Below are 18,726 nucleotides of genomic sequence, written 5' to 3'. Positions count from 1 at the left end.
CAAAGCTTTCTAGCTTCTTTTTTGCGCCGTAAGTGTTATTTTGCAAGTGTAAAATTAGGGCTCGTTTTACAAAGTGTAAAGTTAGTCACACCTTGTAAAGGCCCATTGCAGCGACGGCATTTGGTATGCTTTCCCGAGGGAGAACTCCACGTCAATTTGTAAAAAACAAAACCGGCATGGGTTCCCCCCCAGGAGCATACCAGGCCCTTAGGTCTGGTATGGGTTGTAAGGGGACCCCCCCTACGCCGAAAAATTGACGTAGGGGGTCCCCCTACAATCCATACCAGACCTGTATCCAAAGCACGGTACCCGGCCGGCCAGGAAGGGAGTGGGGACGAGCGAGCGCCCCCCCCCCCTCCTGAGCCGTGCCAGGCCGCGTGCCCTCAACATGGGGGGGTTGGGTGCTCTGGGGCAGGGGGGCGCACTGCGGGCCCCCCCACCCCAGAGCACCCTGTCCCCATGTTGATGAGGACAGGACCTCTTCCCGACAACCCTTGCCATTGGTTGTCGGGGTCTGCGGGCGGAGGCTTATCGGAATCTGGGAGTCCCCTTTAAAAAGGGGGCCCCCAGATACCGGCCCCCCACCCTAAGTGAATGGATATGGGGTACATCGTACCCCTATCCATTCACCTGGAGGCAAAAAGTAAAAGTTAATAAACACACAACACAAGGCTTTTTAAAATATTTTATTATTCTGCTCCGGACGCCCCCCCTGTCTTCGTTATTAGCTCAATTACCAGGGGGGGCTTCTTCCACTCTCCGGGGGTCTTCTCCGCTCTCCGGGGGTCTTCCGCTCTCCGGGGGGGCTTCTCCGGACTCCGGGGGGGCTTCTCCGGACTCCGGGGGGCTTCTTCCATCTTCTCCCCTCTTCCGCTCTTGACTCGGCGAACCCCGGTTCTTCTGCAGCTCTCCGGTGCCTTCTTCTTCAGCGCTGGCTGCCTGCTATGTTTGTGTGTTAGCTCGATTTCAAACAGGCAGCCGGCGCGGTCTTCTGTGACGTCAGGGTCTTCTGGTCTTCTGTTCTTCCGATGTTGTCTCGTCGCCTGTTGTCGCTGTAATGATGGAAGCGCGCCTTGCATCCCATTTATATAGGCATCACCGTCCCATCATGCTCCGGTAGGTACCCACGTGGTGGGTGCACGTGGGTAGGCACCCACCACGTGGGTACCTACCGGAGCATGATGGGACAGTGATGCCTATATAAATGGGATGCAAGGCGCGCTTCCATCATTACAGCGACAACAGGCGACGAGACAACATCGGAAGAACAGAAGACCAGAAGACCCTGACGTCACAGAAGACCGCGCCGGCTGCCTGTTTGAAATCGAGCTAACACACAAACATAGCAGGCAGCCAGCGCTGAAGAAGAAGGCACCGGAGAGCTGCAGAAGAACCGGGGTTCGCCGAGTCAAGAGCGGAAGAGGGGAGAAGATGGAAGAAGCCCCCCGGAGTCCGGAGAAGCCCCCCCGGAGTCCGGAGAAGCCCCCCCGGAGTCCGGAGAAGCCCCCCCGGAGAGCGGAAGACCCCCGGAGAGTGGAAGAAGACCCCCGGAGAGCGGAAGAAGAAGCCCCCCCTGGTAATTGAGCTAATAACGAAGACAGGGGGGGCGTCCGGAGCAGAATAATAAAATATTTTAAAAAGCCTTGTGTTGTGTGTTTATTAACTTTTACTTTTTGCCTCCAGGTGAATGGATAGGGGTACGATGTACCCCATATGCATTCACTTAGGGTGGGGGGCCGGTATCTGGGGGCCCCCTTATTTGAGGGGACTCCCAGATTCCGATAAGCCCCCGCCCGCAGACCCCGACAACCAATGGCAAGGGTTGTCGGGAAGAGGTCCTGTCCTCATCAACATGGGGACAGGGTGCTCTGGGGTGGGGGGGCCCGCAGTGCGCCCCCCTGCCCCAGAGCACCCAACCCCCCCATGTTGAGGGCACGCGGCCTGGCACGGCTCAGGAGGGGGGGGGCGCTCGCTCGTCCCCACTCCCTTCCTGGCCGGCCGGGTACCGTGCTTTGGATACGGGTCTGGTATGGATTGTAGGGGGACCCCCTACGTCAATTTTTCGGCGTGGGGGGGTCTCCTTACAACCCATGCCAGACCTAAGGACCTGGTATGCTCCTGGGGGGGGAACCCATGCCGGTTTTTTCTTTGAAAATTGGCATGGAGTTCTCCCTCAGGAATGCATGCCGCTGTCATTTTTTTTTCCCCGACGCAACTTTAAGCCGTCGCGATCCTCAAAACTCGGCGTAACGTAACTTCGCGCATGCGCAGTACGGCCGACGCGCATGCGCAGTACGGCCAGCGCGGGAGCGCGCCTCATTTAAATGGGACTCGCCCCATTTGAATAGGAACGCCTTGCGCCGGCGGAATTTTAGTTACACAGCCTGAAATTTCTAGATAAGTGCTTTGTGGATCAGGCACTTAGGTAGAAACTTTAAGCCAGTGTAACTTAAATTGGATTTTTTAAGTTACGTCAGGTTTTTGTGGATCTGGCCCATAGTATCATCTACAGTGCATAATATCATCAAAATAATTTGGATAAATCTGTGTGCAAGAGACAAGGCCAAACTACAATATTGGATGCCTGTGACCTTTGGGCCCTCAGATGGCAATCCATTAAAAACAGGCATAATTCTGTGAAGGACATCACTGCATGGGCTCAGGAATACTTCCAAAAATACAGTGAGAGAAGACCATGAGAGGCAAGTTAACAGAGAATGTAGAGTGGATGGTGGGTGAGGTTACCCGACAAAGTGGTCTATACAGGGGATAGGGCTGCCAAAGAGATAGTGTAAATGGTAATGAGTAAGGTGCCAGAGAATTATTGTAGACCTGGAGGGGAGCTGTTAGTAAACTTAATGTGGCTAAGGAGAGAGCTGCCATATAAATAGTGTGTGCGGGGTGAAGGGGGGAGTACCTCCAGATAAATGGTAGAGGGAGAGCTGCTAGAGAACAGTGTAGATGGTAAGGGGATACATTCTATAGAATCTAGTGTGGGCCATGGTTGGTGAGCTTTCAAAAAACATAGTATGGATGGCTCTGTCAGAGAATTTTTTCATGTGGATGTGAGGGACTAATAGAGGATGTAGTATAAACAGGGGTGTGGTGCCAAATAAAATAGTGTGAATGTGGGCAAGGAACCTCTTGACTGAGGAGTCATCTGATCTGGTCTCAGTCAGTCAATGACACAACTGTGGATCATATCTACCATCAAGTAGGAACCAGAAGTCTCACAGCTCTAAGAGAAGCCAAGGAGTTTATGGTTTGGGTGGAACTTTGTGTTTTGACATTGCCTACCATACACATCCCAGGCATGGAAAATTGACTGTTGGGCTTCCTCAGTCAACAATGAATTCTGTCGCTGGGTGGGTGGTCTCTGGTCACAACACCTGTTGGCCTCCAGATTCAACCACATACTGCAAAGTCTGTCTCTAGGTCCAGAGATTACCTTGGCTATTCTACAGGATTTCAATGAAGGACATTCAGTTGCCTTTCATTACACTGAACTGAGCCAAGTGGGTGTGGTACTTGAATGTTGTCAGACTCCTGGCAGACTCTCTGTGGGTCATCCATCCTGCTTCATGGTTGCTGTCTTAACTGCCTGGCTGTTAAAGCTCTGGTCATGAAGGTTAATGCCTACTGGCATTAACCTTCATGCCAGTAGGCATTAACCTTCATGACCAGAGCTTTAACAACTCTGGCTCAGAGCTTTTTGCCAGTTCCTATGATTTTCGTTGCAAAGAATTCTGTTTCTTACAAGATCTGTCATTGCTCCCAGAATGCTAATTTCTCAAGCTGCGTGGCAGGGTGCGTTTCATGGGATGAATCCTGCCTTCCGCCAGCTTTAACTGGATCAGTGCCTAGTGAGTACGATCCAGGGCAACTACTGGATTTGTCTGTTCTTTTTCAGAGACCACTTCCCTCATTCTCTTTTTAGTAAAGACCTTTATTCAGGGTGTTGCTTACGCTCTTTTTCCTGTACTTTCCCCAGTGTCAGCGTTTTATCATATTTTATCATCGGTAAAGGACAACCTGCTTCTTGTTCCAGTATAGGGGGATTTGACCACTCATCATTCAAGCCAATGCACCTAAGCAGCTTTCCTGTCAGGGCATACTCTACTGCCTCATTTAGTGTTTCATTGGATTATCAGCATCAAACATCTGATTTACAGATTGCAAGGTTGTTTTGGCCGCAAGGTTCTCAAAATGGACCTATGGACTTAAGTCTCCTCTGCAAATGTGTGGTTAATCATTGGCCTGTTAGCATTTTGTTTGATGTGTTGCCCACACTTTGTCCTTACTTAGTGGGGACATTCCCTAGGTTTCAAAATACTTCCCGTTACCTGTAATAAAAGTAGGTTTTTTGTCTAACCCTAAAATTCCTTTTGTGGAAGTACATGACAGGGCACAGGATGCACCCCTCTGTTCTTATGATTGTATTCCAACTATTGCTTGCTGACAAATCTAAAGGCATGCTGGTGATGGGTGTGGTTATGCATGGATGTCCTAACACATTTACTTTGCCAGTGTCCAATCACCTAAAAGGTAACAGCCTAACCTTACATTCTTGAATAATTCCTCTGTCCTGTAATATACTCTATGATTTTTATTATTATTTTTTTTTTTTTACAGTTAAGGCAAAAATCAGATTTTGGTATGCAATAAAGCCTGCCATGACAAACTAAATTTTTTGAACTTTACTGGCTTAGCTTTCTTGAGGATTACACATCTTTGACATTGCTAAAGAGGATTATACAAGTAGCAAATTCTCAAGTTAAGCTGTCTAATTGGCTACATAGGAAAGCATTAGTGTCCTGAGACTGCAAAAATATAATCAAGATATTTGCATACATTTTCTACTTTTTTTTAACAATAGCCATTATATGCATCTGTACTGGTCATGATATTACACATTTGGGACATATTTGTGCTATTTTTTTTATCTCTGATTAGTGATGCTAGTCTAAAATAATTAGTTTTTCCAAGTAATTTCAAGCGTTCTGCTTTGCTGTGATTAAAAGTGAATTGGTTCAGGTATGTAAGCTGTGGTGGGTTTCGCAGGCATGACAAGTAGATCTCTCACTGCCTGTACTCAGTATGAGACCTGCTTGTCTATGGACAAGATGATTTCTGATAGCTGTGGATAATCAGCATTATGAGTGTGCCATGGTCTAACCTGCAGATTTCTGTTTGTGAAATTCTGTGTTCTGCTATTTCTGTGACTCCATTTTACATGTGTTTGGCTTCTCTGTTTGCCTATGGCCATCGCCTGCTTTACTGTAGGTTTATATCCCTTTCTCTTCTATCACTTCCTGGGTCACCTCCCTGTTTGCTTCCCTATATATACACATGCTCTGTGTAGAGCTCCTTGCCAGAGCAACTTCACATTTTTCTGAGCTCCCATCTGTGTGCTACTTGTTTATCCTGCCTGATTACCTGTGTACCGATCTCGGCTTCATCTACTGTGTATGTTTGCTTGCCGCCTGCCCTGACCCCGGTTTGTTTCCTGGTTTTCCTATCAGTTTTCTGCTGTTGTACTCTGCATGCACTATGTGGTCTCTGCATTCTAAGCTGGGCATACCTTGGGGCTACAACCTGGTTCCAGCTTGCTACAAGGCCATCCCCACCATCAGGGGCACTTTGTGCCCTGGGGAACCCCCAAGTTGGTGACCTACAAGGGCTCACTGCCATTGTAACCTGACAGAGTGATTTATGGTTACTGATTCCAGTTGGAATTCATTAGGAATGCCTTAGACATTAAAGGATTAAAAAAAATAGGTTTTACTTGCCTGTTCTTAGCATGCTGTGTGCTATGGGGGCATATGCCCCCATAAGACACACAACGCTGCCAAACCATGCCTCTGCTCCTTCCTAAAAGGAGTTTGACTGACAGCAGCAGGAGCCTATGGCTCCCTTTGCTCAAAGTCTACTGTGAAATCAGGAAGAGAGAAGAGCAGTGCTACAGCTGAGACAACACTGGATTGAAAAAAGATTTCAGGTAAGTTTTTATGGATGGGGAGGAGTTGGGAGCTAGAACAGGTAGTGGCTTTTTTTTTCACTCTGATGCAGAGAATTCATTGCAGTAATAAAAACACTCAAGTTAAGAACCACTTTAGGTTATCGTGTCACTCAGCAAAGTACTAAAGAATTACCACATAGTCTTAAACTAGAGAATTTTGTTTACAATGTAAATATATTAGGAGAGGAGGAGCTCGGAGTCAGCAAAGCACCTGGAATCAAGGAGAGGGGTACGTGTATTTAAGACGCCCAGAGTTCCCAAGTTCATTGAAAGTACTTTGGTCCTTCATCTGGGGCGCCTCTAAACCTAGAATTAAACCCCACACCCTTCACCTTCCCAAAGTCAATGGAGGACTTGGGTATCCCAACTTTTTGCTTCATTATCAAGCTGCACAATTAGCAAATCTAACAAAATACCACGCAAAACAAAAATCACCTCTTTGGGTAGCTATAGAAGCGCTAGAAAGTGACCCCATACCAATATCTAACATACTTTGTATCACTCCAAAACTACGTAAACATATAAGCAATCCCATCATTAAACACTCGCTATCCTTATGGGACAAAGTCAAAAATAAAAACCGCCTGCAATCCCCACTAACACCATTACTTTCATTCTTCAAGAATCCGGCATTTTACCCAGCATGGGTCTATCCAGGCACATTCAAAGAATGGGTGAAAAAAGACTGCATTCAAAAATACAAATTTCTAGATTCTTCATCCATCATTCCCTTTCCAACTTTACGCAAAACATACGGTATCCCACAAAGTGAGCTATTTAGGTACCTGCAAATAAAAAACTTTTTCCAACCCCCGGCAGATGCTTCTACTTCATCTACTCAATTATTGGTCTTTGAATCCATATGTAAAAAAGATCCACATGCAAGAAGCTTGATATCTACCCTCTATTCTCAACTAGTAACACAACCCAACACTGGGAAACTTTTATATGTCCGCAGATGGGAGGAGGACTTGGGAGCGGAATTGAGTGACTTGGATTGGAGCCAAATATGGTATAACACCAAAACTGCATCCCCAAACGTGTTAGCGTCAGAAACAAACTACAAGGTGCTTTCTAGATGGTACTTTGTGCCAGCTAGAGTGGCTAAATATACTCAGAATTACTCAGAACTATGCTTTAGGGGATGCTCTAACATAGGCACATATTATCACACCTGGTGGTCGTGTCCGAAAGCTCAAACATTTTGGTCAGAAATTTTTCAATTGGCAAACATACTGACAAACAAGAGTATCTCTTTAGACCCCAAATCGGCTTTACTCAACTTAAAACCTGACAATTTAACGCATATACAATTTAAACTCATAAGGCAGCTCTCTACAGCTGCCAAGCAAACTCTTGCAAAGGCTTGGAAATCCCCAAACCTGTCAGTAAATGAAGTCTTATCCAGAACAAATAAAGCAATGACACATGCCAAAATGTCGGCCATGGACTCGGATACAATCACCAAGTTTGAAAAAGAGTGGATGCCTTGGATTACTTATACTACTTCTAATACTTTTAATAATTATGTGTTGTTGCCATGGTAGCCCAGCCATCGTGGCGGTAGCTACATTTCTTGCTCAAGTGGAGGCGTCTCCCGGCCTAGTCCTGCAGACTCCCTTACCTTATCCTCCCCCTCCTCCCCCCCTTTTTATTTTTTGTTCTGACGTTTTGATGTTTGCTGTACATATTCCACTTAAGTTATCTTAGGTCAGTAATATAAGATTGAAGCTTCAACTGTTTATATAATAAGTAGACTTACTTAACGGACATATAAGTATGGTATATTAGGCTTCAAATTTTGTTTCAAGTTTTTCTACCTCTTGATTAATCGGTATAAGATTGTTGCAAATTATCCACCAAGGTTATAACGTGCTCATTATACGAAATTTTCAAGATGATGTACTTGCGAAAGAACTTATTCCTTAATTGTAATGTATCTGTGTTATACTGTTTGTTCAATTCTTTGACATTTACAAATAAAGATATTTGACAAGGAAAGTACTTTGGTCATTGATGATACTAGCAATTTTTTCATGCATCATAATCCATGATATTTCATGATTAAGTCATCCATGCTCCTGCTATAGTGATTCTGGCAGTCAGGCAGAATAAAGTAAATATGCCGTTTCAATGGGCATGGGCACTTGGGAGGCAAGACATTAAAGAGGAGGTCCAGCCTGGGTGAAAAAAAATAAACGTCAGCAGCTACAAATACTGTAGCTGCTGACTTTTAATATTAGGGCACTTACCTGTCCAGGAAACCCGCTATGTCGGCACCCCAGCCGCTGTTTGGATTGACTCCTATGTCGGCACCCCAGCCGCTGTTTGGATTGACTCCTATGTCGGCACCCCAGCCGCTGTTTGGATTGACTCCTATGTCGGCACCCCAGCTGCTGTTTGGATCGACTCCTAACACAGACAGATGTTACTGGAACATTTGTTATCATTGGATGATTTATACTGATGTCTTGCTTGGTGATAACTCTAAAATTTAATTTCCCCTCACTTTTTCTTGGTCACCAAGACAAATTAAGGGGTGAATTTCCCCATCAGAAAAACAGACAAACATAAACAGTCAAACTTTTTTTTTTTTTTTTTCAACAAGAAATACAGATAGTCAAACTTGTCTGCACTCTAGAAAATAACAAATGGTCTAAAACAGTTTTGACCATACTTGGAAGAGTTCAACATGTGGCTTCTTTAAAAGACTTTGTTTTTCATTCCTTGTTCGATCAGGTAGATTTCATCTGTAGAGAACCCAATGGCTAGATTGCTTTCTTTAATTGGTGCCACAGAGACAAAGTATTTGGCATAAATGTCTTCAACAGGGACAATTGGCAGTTGTATTGTTTTTGCAGAATGGGGAATGGTTTGGGGTCATTGGAGAGATTCCCCTTTACTTCCTGTCATGGTGGTAAACTCTTGGTATCTGGCCTGGTACCAATACCCAGGACATAAAGTGAATATCCTTGCTGCACTGGAAAACAATGTATGCAGATATTTGACTGCCTACAATTGTTAGATGACCTCTCAAATGATTTATTGAGAAGAGCAAAAGAAGTTTGGTTTTCACTGGTTGGTGGCTAATTGATTTTGATGAATATATAATGGATACATTATAAAATATTGTTCACAAAATAAGAGCAAAATAACTTTGCATACTGCTGCATTTTGATGATTTTCCTAAGCATTAATTAATGTCTTTGAAATAAATATTCCTCGTGGACTAAGCCTACTTCTTTCTTGCTAACTTATGCCTCTATGATTTAAATTTCTTTTATTAGTTGTGGTTTAAACTCAAAGTGAGTCTGTTTTCAAAAGTATACAAATACTTACACATTTTTTTTTTTTTATTGATTTTCATTGTTAGGCTTTTTTGATTTACTTTAAAAGGGAAATGGACATTATTTCACAATATTTCAAAAACGAGAATATGAATGATATCTAGCTGTTCGGTTTGTGATTTATTTTCTTCTTTTTTTTTTTAACATTGAGTGCTGAATCATTGCTGGTTTTGTTTTTTTAGCTGTCCACACAAGGAGAAGCAAGTCAAGTGATTGGTCCACTTACAGAAGGACAACGAAGAAATGTGGCAGTAGTGAATTCACTGTACAGGCTACACCAGTCAGTGCACAAGGTAAGTTACCATTTAAGTCCGGTTTCATTTTCAATCTCCCCTATTGGCATCCAGTTGTTGTCCATTAGAAGACACAACAAACACAACTCCAGCTCCTGGACTAGCAAACCATTGTCTCTAAATTGCACACATTGGAAATATATGTGCATATAAATCTACAAAATATGTATTTTAACCATTTGTATGTACCTTCATTTTTTTGACAGCTGGGATTGAGCCAAGATGGTAAGGAAGCGATATTGTTTTGCTTGGAAAAAAAATCTATGTATGCATGAGGAGAGGGACAGGGAATAGTGGGGGGATTGGTTCTGTAGTCCATTAGGCAGCAAGATAGGAGCACACTGTATTTCTGTCAGATCAACAAGTGTTTGAAAAGGGATACAAATGGGGAAATATGCATGTAATGCAGGTGGATTTTTTATTTTACTTTACCAAATAAGGTATTAAAGGAAAATGGGCTAGGAAATTTTAATTTACAGAGTACAGGTGGTAAAGGAGGGCTATCTAGTAGGTTTAAATGCTCAAACTTTGTTAGGTGTTATAGGCATTGTCCAGCGCTGAACGCTTTCTCCTATGGCATAGAAATGCGGTATAGCATCTCCCCCTCTGGCCAGTGACATCTATCCCGGGGATTACTTCCGGGTATCGCTGCTCACAGCGATTGGCCTGACCCGCGATTAAATCACTCCCGCGGGAGCCGCCGGTAACTGCATGCTGACTGAAGCAACGGCACATCAGTTTTCTCTAGTGCGCATGTGCTGATGACGGGATATCTCCTAAACTGTGCAGGTTTAGGAGATATCCTGGGTAGCTACAGGTAAGCCTTAATATAGGCTTACCTGTAGTATAAAGTTGTTGTGAATAGTTTACAACCAATTGAAATGGTCCTTAATTACTGCACACTGTTGTGTGTTTTCTTTCTTTCCTTTAAAAACCATTACAACTTACCAAAATTGTATATACCGACTCTAAAATTATTTCTTCTTCTTTGGCTATTTATTCTACTACGACATGTGTCATTGTCATTTACTTAAAGTGCATCCCGTAAAGTATTCACAGTGCTTCACTTTTGCCACGTTTTGTTATGTTACAGCCTTATTCCAAAATGGATTTGGTTCATTATTTTCCTCAAAATTCTACAAACAATACTCCATAATGACAAGGTGAAAGAAGTTTGATGGAAATCTTTGCAAATTTATATATATAAAAAAAAAAATCACATGTAGATAAGTATTTACAGCCTTTGCTCAATATTTTGTGGAGCACAAAGCTTGGCACACCTATTTTTGTTCAGTTTCTCCCATTCTTCTTTGCAGGACCTCTCAAGCTCCATCAGGTTGGATGGGGAGCGTCGGTGCACAGCCATTTTCAGATTTTTAATTGGGTTCAAGTCTGGGCTCTTGCAGGGCCACTCAAGGACATTCATAGAATTGTCCCATAGCCCCTCAATTGTTATCTTGGTGTGTGCTTAGGGTCGTTGTACTGTTGGAAGAAGAACCTTCACTCCAGTCTGAATTCCAGAGTGCTCTGGAGCAGGTTTTCACCAAGGATGTCTCTGTACATTGCTGCATTCATCTTTTCCTCTATCCTTATTAGTCTCCCAGTTCCTACTGTTGACAAACATCCCCACAGCATGATGCTGCCACCACCATGCTTCACTGTAGGGATGGTATTTGCCAGGTGATGAACGGTGCCTGGTTTCCTCCAAACTTGAAGCTTGTCATTTAGGCCAAAGTGTTCAATATTTGTTTCCCATGGTCTGAGAGTCTTTCAGGAGCCTTTTTGGCAAACTCCAGGCACTCCAGTGCCTTTTACTGAGGAGTGGCTTCCGTCTGGCCACTCTACCATACAGGCATGATTGGTGAAGTGCTGAAGAGATGGTTGTTCTTCTGGAAGGTTCTCCTCTCTCCACAGAGAAACAATGGAGCTCTGTCAGAGTGACCATCTGGTTCTTGGTCACCTCCCTGACTAAGGCCCTTTTGACTAAGGCGGCAGTTTTGTCGGGCGGCCCACTCTAGGAAGAGTCCAGGTGGTTCCAAACTTCTTCCATTTATGGGTGATGGAGGCCTCTGTGCTCACTGGCACCATCAATGCTGCAGAAAATTGTCTGTACCCTTCTCCAGATCTGTGCCCTCGATACAATCCTGTCTCAGAGGTCTACAGAATATTCCTTGGACGTCATGGCTTGGTTTGTGCTCTGACATGCACTGTTAACTATGGGACCTTATATAGACAGGTGTGTGCTTTTCCAAATCATGTCCAATCAACTGAATTTACTACAGGTGGACTCCAATCAAGTTGTAGAAAAATCTCAAGGATGATCAGTGGAAACAGGATGCACCTGAGCTAAATTTTGGGCGTCATGGCAAAGGCTTTGAATACTTATGTACATGTGATTTTTTTTCAATTGATATTTTTTATAAATTTGCAAAGATTTCAAACAAACTTTGTTGACGTTATGGAGTATTGTTTGAAGAATTTTAAGGAAAATAATGAATTTATGAAATTTTGGAATAAGGCTGTAACATAACCAAATGTGGAAAAAGTGAAGTGCTGTGAATCATTTCCAGGTGAACTGTATGTGTGTGCGCCCTAGGTGAGAATTTGCATTCTAATGTGTGTTTGTATGTGCAGAGTGGCTTTAAAGAAAATAATAATGTTATTTTTATTTTTAACACATTTTATTTATTTTTTAACTCTACTGCTATCACAATGTGCTACCAAGCCCCCTATGTATTAGTAAATTTCCTATGACAGGTTCTCTTTATGGAGATATTAGGGGTCTTTGGCAGCAGAGAGAGTGCACTGCACATGTGTGGGTTTGGAATGAGGAAGTGCACTCGCTCCTGGGATGTTGGGAATGAGCTCCTAATTGTGAATTTGGGGAATGAGGGGCTGATCACCTTAGGGGGAGTTTTTCGGGTAGACTTTGGAAATTAACCTTAATGTCCTAATTGTAAAGTTTTTAAAGTTTTTATAGACAATATTATAATACTGCACAGTGTTTTTTTTTTAACATAATGGGGCCCATAGATTGCATAGTCTAAGTTCATAAAAAGATGAAATTCTGACCCTAACTTAAAAAAGCATAATTCAAATAATCAGGTACTTCCTAGCAATCAGCAACTATTGAGATAATGAACTTTGGTCAGGTGTTGATAAAAACAGTATAGCATGTAATGTACTGTACAGCCAAGTATACAGAGTGCTGTGGTCATAAATACAGTATGTAATATACAGAGCAAGGTCTATAAATATGTAACATATAATAGAAGGGTCTATGTACTGTGCAACCGTCTTCCAATAAAAAAATATATATATTTTTTTTTTTAAAGCGTCGCCTATGGAGATTTTTAAGTACAATTTTAAGTGCAATTTTAAAGTGTGACATGTTGGGTATCTATTTACTCGGGCTAATTTTAGTGTTTATTATTTATTTTGTATATTCATGAAACATTTTTTTCCCCCCAAAAAAGCACGTTTGAAAAAAATGCTGCGCAAACGACCACCATTTTATTCCCTAGGGTGTCTGCTAAAAAAAATATTTATAATGTTTGGGGATTCTGAGTAATTTTTTTAGCAAACAACTTATGATTGTTACATGTAGGAGAGAAGTGTCAGAATTGGCATGGGTGGCAAGTGGTTAATTACCATAAGTAATAAACAATTATTATATATTGTTTTTAAGGTAATTTGCTATATTTCCAAAAACTGTACTCAAGCAGGGGGGCTTAACGGACAAATTACTGAAGTTTGAAGTTATAACTTCAAACCAGTAATTTCATAGTACATACTGTAGATAAAAATGATTATGGTATAACATAGCATAATAATATATGATTTAGCTTGATTAAAACAGTACCTTTTCAGCAGGCAGCAAATTCTCATTCTCCCTCTTAAAGCGGAGTTCTACCCAAAAGTGGAACGTCCGCTCATTTTTCGGGAGGGGGGGGATACCTGTCTTTGAGGTACCCTGTTCCCACTTCCATACCGGGAGACCAGTAGCTGGGCTCCCTCCTCCTTCCTCTGTCGCTGGGCTCGTAGGATTGTGCAGTGGTGCCTCGCGCATGCGCAGTAGGGACCCAGCGTGAAGCTGTAATGCTTCACTGCCGTGTTCCCTTACCGGCAGTGACAGCACCCGACAGCTGATGGAAACATTAGCTGCGGTGCCGACTCCAGGACAGGTAAGTGTCCTATTATTAAAAGTCAGCAGCTGCGGTATGTTTAGCTTCTGGCTTTTCATTTTTGCAGGGGTTGGCAGACCTCCGCTTTAACTATGTGAGAAAAACATGGTATTATGGGTAAATTTTATACCCATAAACCCATGCTTTTTCCTTCTAGTTAAGAGGGCTGGGCTGAAAGGGAGCATTTGCCCTCTTCTATGACACTGCAGTGAGAGGACAGCCTGCACTGCAGCATTTTTATTAGACAGTTTGTTCCAATGGTGCTTTACCATTGGTCCAAGGCTCCAAGCTGTCCATATTAAGCTCAGTGCTTCTGACAAGAAGTGAGAGGCACGGTGAGCTCATCCTCTGTCTGCTGAAAACAGAGTGTGCCAGCTTGTATTTAAACTGGCTCTGTATGTAGCTTCTGACTGGTTGCACAAGAAGCCCTGTATCTCTGGACTATAGGTGGCAGGAGCCCCACATTTTGACCACTGGTGGGGTAGGATTTCAGCTCTCTGTGACCATAGGTTGCCGAGCTATGACCCTCGAAGCTCAATAATTTTTTTTGTTGTGTTTTTTTTTTTTTTTTTCGTTTTTTTTTTTGTATGTTCATGGAAGGAGGCAGGCTCTGCCTTTCACCAGGTGAAAACAGAGGGGGTAAAAGCCTAAACAATACAGCACCACATCTAATGATTGGTAATCTGGATTTTTTACTAGTAATGGCGGCGATCAGCGATTTTTATCGGTACTGCGACATTTTCTTTCTCGTACATCACGGGACACAGAGCGGCATATTCATTACTATGTGGGTTATATGGAGTACCTTCAGGTGATGGACACTGGCAATCTCAAACAGGAAGTGCCCCTCCCTATATAACCCCCTCCCATAGGAGGAGTACCTCAGTTTTTTCGCCAGTGTCTTAGGTGTTGGTCACGGAATAGCTTGCCTCCATATCCTTAGGATTTTGGCAGGCTAACCGGATCTGTCCAGAGTGCCTCAGTGCCGAAGTGGACAGTACCCGGGCCCCAAAATCCATGGGGTTTTGCCTATAATGCCCTCTCTGGAGGGCTGGACCCCGGGCCCAGGACTTGGAGCTTTTTTCCAAAGCCAAAAGTATCCTGCTTGCCGGGGTGCTATATAGGTCCAGGACAGCGGTTCCTTCTAGGACCCCAGTGCCTGATGGTCTACTACACTACCCACGGAGATGGGAGAAGATTGGACTATGTTTGTTTGCAAACGTCCTGCGGCATGGAGCAGGTAAGTGGGGAGCTTGCGGAACTTGGTTCGACAGCGGGCTCCCCAGGGGTGATCAAATGGGGGGGTAGCCTAAGTATGCTCTGCATAGGCACCTTGGTCACTATGTCTGTGTGTAGACAGGATGGTCTGATTTTCCCCCCCCCATCTCTGGTTCCCCTGTCCAAGCAAGTCTTTGCTGGCTACCTGCTGCCCTGCTGGTCAGATAGGGTCATCTTTGAATTCTTTCTGGGCAAAAAACTGAGTCCTTAAGAGTCTCTGTTAGGTGCCTACCTGTCCGGGGGTTCAAATTTGCCGCCCTGCAGCCGTCGGCTCGATCCTCTCTCCCTGCCTCTGTAGCGCCTGGCGCGCGTCTCCATGTGTCTCTCTCCTTCCTGACAGGCGCGCGCGCGTGCGCGGGCACGCCAAAATAGACGGTTTCGCGCCGTTCGGGAGGAGGGAGCGGAGAGATAGCGCAGGAAGAGGCGTGCCTTCGCGTCTGTTAAGAACAGACAGGCTGCATTCATGGCTCAGTCTGAGCTGATGCTGGAGGAGAGGGGACGCAGAGCGGCACTCCGGTGACCCCCGGTGGCAGGAAAGGGGTAGTACATCCTAGGCTTGGCCTATTTTCTTTCTACAGCCAAAAATTCCCCTTTGCAGCAGGTTGGAGGCCGCAAAGGATATCTGGTGGGGCCGTATGTTTTAAAAAAAAAAAAAGAAGAATATATATATACATTCTATTTAAAGGAACATAATATCATAGTAAAAAAAAAAAAAAAAAAGATTTTTTTCCTTTGTTTTTTGAATAAACATACTCGGCCTCACCAGGGGTTTTTGGACACTAGTAATCCTGCTGTTCCCTAAACCTCTTAACTATTCCTAGCTGCAAACAGTCAGTTGTTGCATGCAGGGGTACCTCGGTATTGTACTATGGCTCCCAAAGGCTCAGGATCAAGAGGGGCAAAAAATGCCAAAAAACAAAAGGGCTCCCCCTCGGATTCTGAGGACATGAGTCAGGCTATGCCGGTACTCTCCCCACCTAGTAGCCAAGTTGTGGCCGCCTTGGTTGAGCCAATAGGGGGGTCTGGTGCGGCGGCTGGCCCAGATCCACCCAACCCTGTGTTTGTCACAGAGGAAATGCTAGCTGCCTCTTTGGGTGGGCTAGAGGAAAGATTGGCGGCTATGTTCGCTAAGTCTTTACCAGGCAAGAAACGGACTAGATCCCCTTCGCCTAAATTTGTATCCTCAGATGCTGAAATTCTCTCGCCGGAGGAATTAGAGTTTCAGGAAGACCTACTGGACGAGAATCCAGAGGGTTCAGAAATTGAGGAATCTACTGTTGAAGAACCATTCTCAGCCTCCCAAGCGGAGAGTCTGTGGGTCCAGTCTTTGACAGACATGGTTCACTCAGCATTTAAGTTGCCTTTACCGGAGCGCCGGGGTCCGGTAGTTTCCTCTTTGGGCTCCTTAAGGGCGCCCTTGAACAACGCAGTTTTTCCGGTCCATCCTCTTTTGGAGGAATTAATTTTCCAGGATTGGGTACGACCAGACAGAATTTTTCTGCCGCCTAAAAAATTTTCTGTTATCTACCCGTTGGAAGAGAAGTTTGCCAAAAGATGGGCGCTCCCAGCTGTGGATGCTGCCATCTCGTGTGTGAATAAATCACTAACTTGCCCGGTAGAAAACATTCAAATGTTTAAAGACCCGGTTGATAAACGTTTGGAGACTCTTTTAAAGGCTTCCTTTGCTACGGCAGGGGCAGTGGTACAGCCAGCAGTTGCTGCTATCGGAATCTGTCAGGCTTTAAAGGACCAGACTAAACAGATGCTTAAGGACATCCCTGCCCAGCAGGCAGAGGAGCTATCTGATATACCCAGAGCTCTATGCTTTGCGGTGGATGCTATAAAGGACTCTATTCAGCAGGCGTCTCGTTTATCACTATTTTTAGTGCATATGAGAAGACTCTTATGGTTAAAATACTGGGCGGCCGAGCCCCCGTGCAAAAAGCTTCTGGCAGGTTTTCCCTTCCATGGAGGGCGACTCTTCGGAGAAGATCTGGATAAATACATTCAGACTATTTCGAGTGGTAAGAGTACGCTTTTACCAGTCAAAAAGAAGTTTCGGGGGCCTACACGTAAAAGGCAGCTTTCTCCGGCTTCGGGGCCCTCAAATTCCAGGCAGTACCGACGGCCTCCTGTACGATCAAACTTTAACAGCAAAGCGCAGGGACAGGCCTCGGGCGGCAAGAAACCTTGGTATCGCAAACCAGCTAAGCCAGCCCCTAAGTCTGCCTTATGAAGAGGCGCCCCCACCCATGAGGGTGGGGGGAAGGCTTCACCTCTTTGCAGAGGTTTGGGAAGCCAACATCCCCGACGAATGGGTCCGGTCTACTGTGGCCGCAGGTTACAGATTAGAGTTTCTAAAAATCCCTCCTCCTCATTACCAGGAGTCAAGAGTACCAGGCGACCCTGTGAAAAAAGCCGCATTGATAGCGGCATTGAATCATCTGCTATGCCAAAAGGTGATAGTAGAAGTACCAGTCCGGGAACAGGGATTGGGGTTCTACTCCAACCTGTTTATCATCCCAAAGCCCAACGGCGATGTCAGGCCAATTTTGGACTTAAAGGGAGTTAATGCGTACCTAAAGGTCCGCCCATTCCGGATGGAAACTATTCGGTCAGCTGTCGCCGTGCTCCAGAAGGACGACTTTATGGCGTCCATAGACATAAAGGATGCTTACCTTCATGTGCCAATTTTTCAGCCACATCAAGTATTTCTACGCTTCTCGGTGGCTCAACGTCATTTCCAATTTATGGCGCTCCCTTTCGGGTTGGCTACGGCCCCCCGGGTATTCACGAAGGTCCTAGCCCCAATCCTAGCCAATCTAAGGACCCAAGGGGTCACGGTCTTGGCTTACCTGGACGACCTCTTGGTTGTAGACCACTCGTCTCCTGGCCTGGAGCGAGCAGTGGCCCTCACAGTTCAGTACCTCGAAAGGTTCGGCTGGGTCCTAAATCGAGACAAGTCAGCATTCCTGCCCACAAGGCAGCTGGAATATCTCGGCATGAGATTGGATACAGAACAACAAAAGGTGTTCCTACCCCTATTAAAGGTCAAGGCCATCAAAGAGCTAATACAAATAGTTCTAAGAAAGAAAAGGCCAACTATTCGTCTATGTATGCGACTACTAGGCAAGATGGTGGCCACATTCGAGGCGGTTCCGTACGCTCAGAGCCACACTCGCATCCTGCAGGCAGCCATCCTGTCAGCATGGAGCAAGAGGCCTCAGGCCTTAGAAATTCCTTTGCCACTCTCGCCAAGAGTGCGGCAAAGTCTATCTTGGTGGTTAAACCCTCAGAATCTCCTGAAGGGAAAGACTTTCAGTCCTGTGAACTGGAAAATAGTAACCACAGACGCCAGCCTGATTGGCTGGGGAGCAATATTGGAGGGTTGCACTCGCCAGGGCACTTGGGCAGCGGCAGAGAAGCAGTTGCCCATCAATATCTTGGAGCTCAGAGCTGCTCGACTTGCCCTCAGGGCTTGGACGTCCAAGCTGCAGGGGTTCCCGGTGAGAATACAATCGGACAATGCCACAGCAGTGGCATACATAAATCACCAAGGGGGAACCAAGAGTCAAGCCGCTCAGAGAGAAGTGAGCTTGATTTTC

General features: G+C 44.9%; 1 protein-coding gene across 1 annotated transcript in view; it reads left to right on the top strand.

The window, feature by feature from the left end:
• The window catches only part of COG5 (component of oligomeric golgi complex 5), a 480,035-nt gene that overhangs the window by 373,962 nt on the left and 87,347 nt on the right, over positions 1 to 18,726 (top strand). Inside the window, exon 15 of the mRNA XM_040343536.1 lies at positions 9,549 to 9,659. Within this exon, the coding sequence (XP_040199470.1) occupies positions 9,549 to 9,659 (111 nt within the window). The remainder of the gene's footprint in view (positions 1 to 9,548; positions 9,660 to 18,726) is intronic.

This window comes from Rana temporaria, chromosome 3, assembly GCF_905171775.1.
Source record: "Rana temporaria chromosome 3, aRanTem1.1, whole genome shotgun sequence".
Taxonomy (NCBI): domain Eukaryota; kingdom Metazoa; phylum Chordata; class Amphibia; order Anura; family Ranidae; genus Rana; species Rana temporaria.
This window is presented reverse-complemented; position numbering and strand designations above follow the sequence as displayed.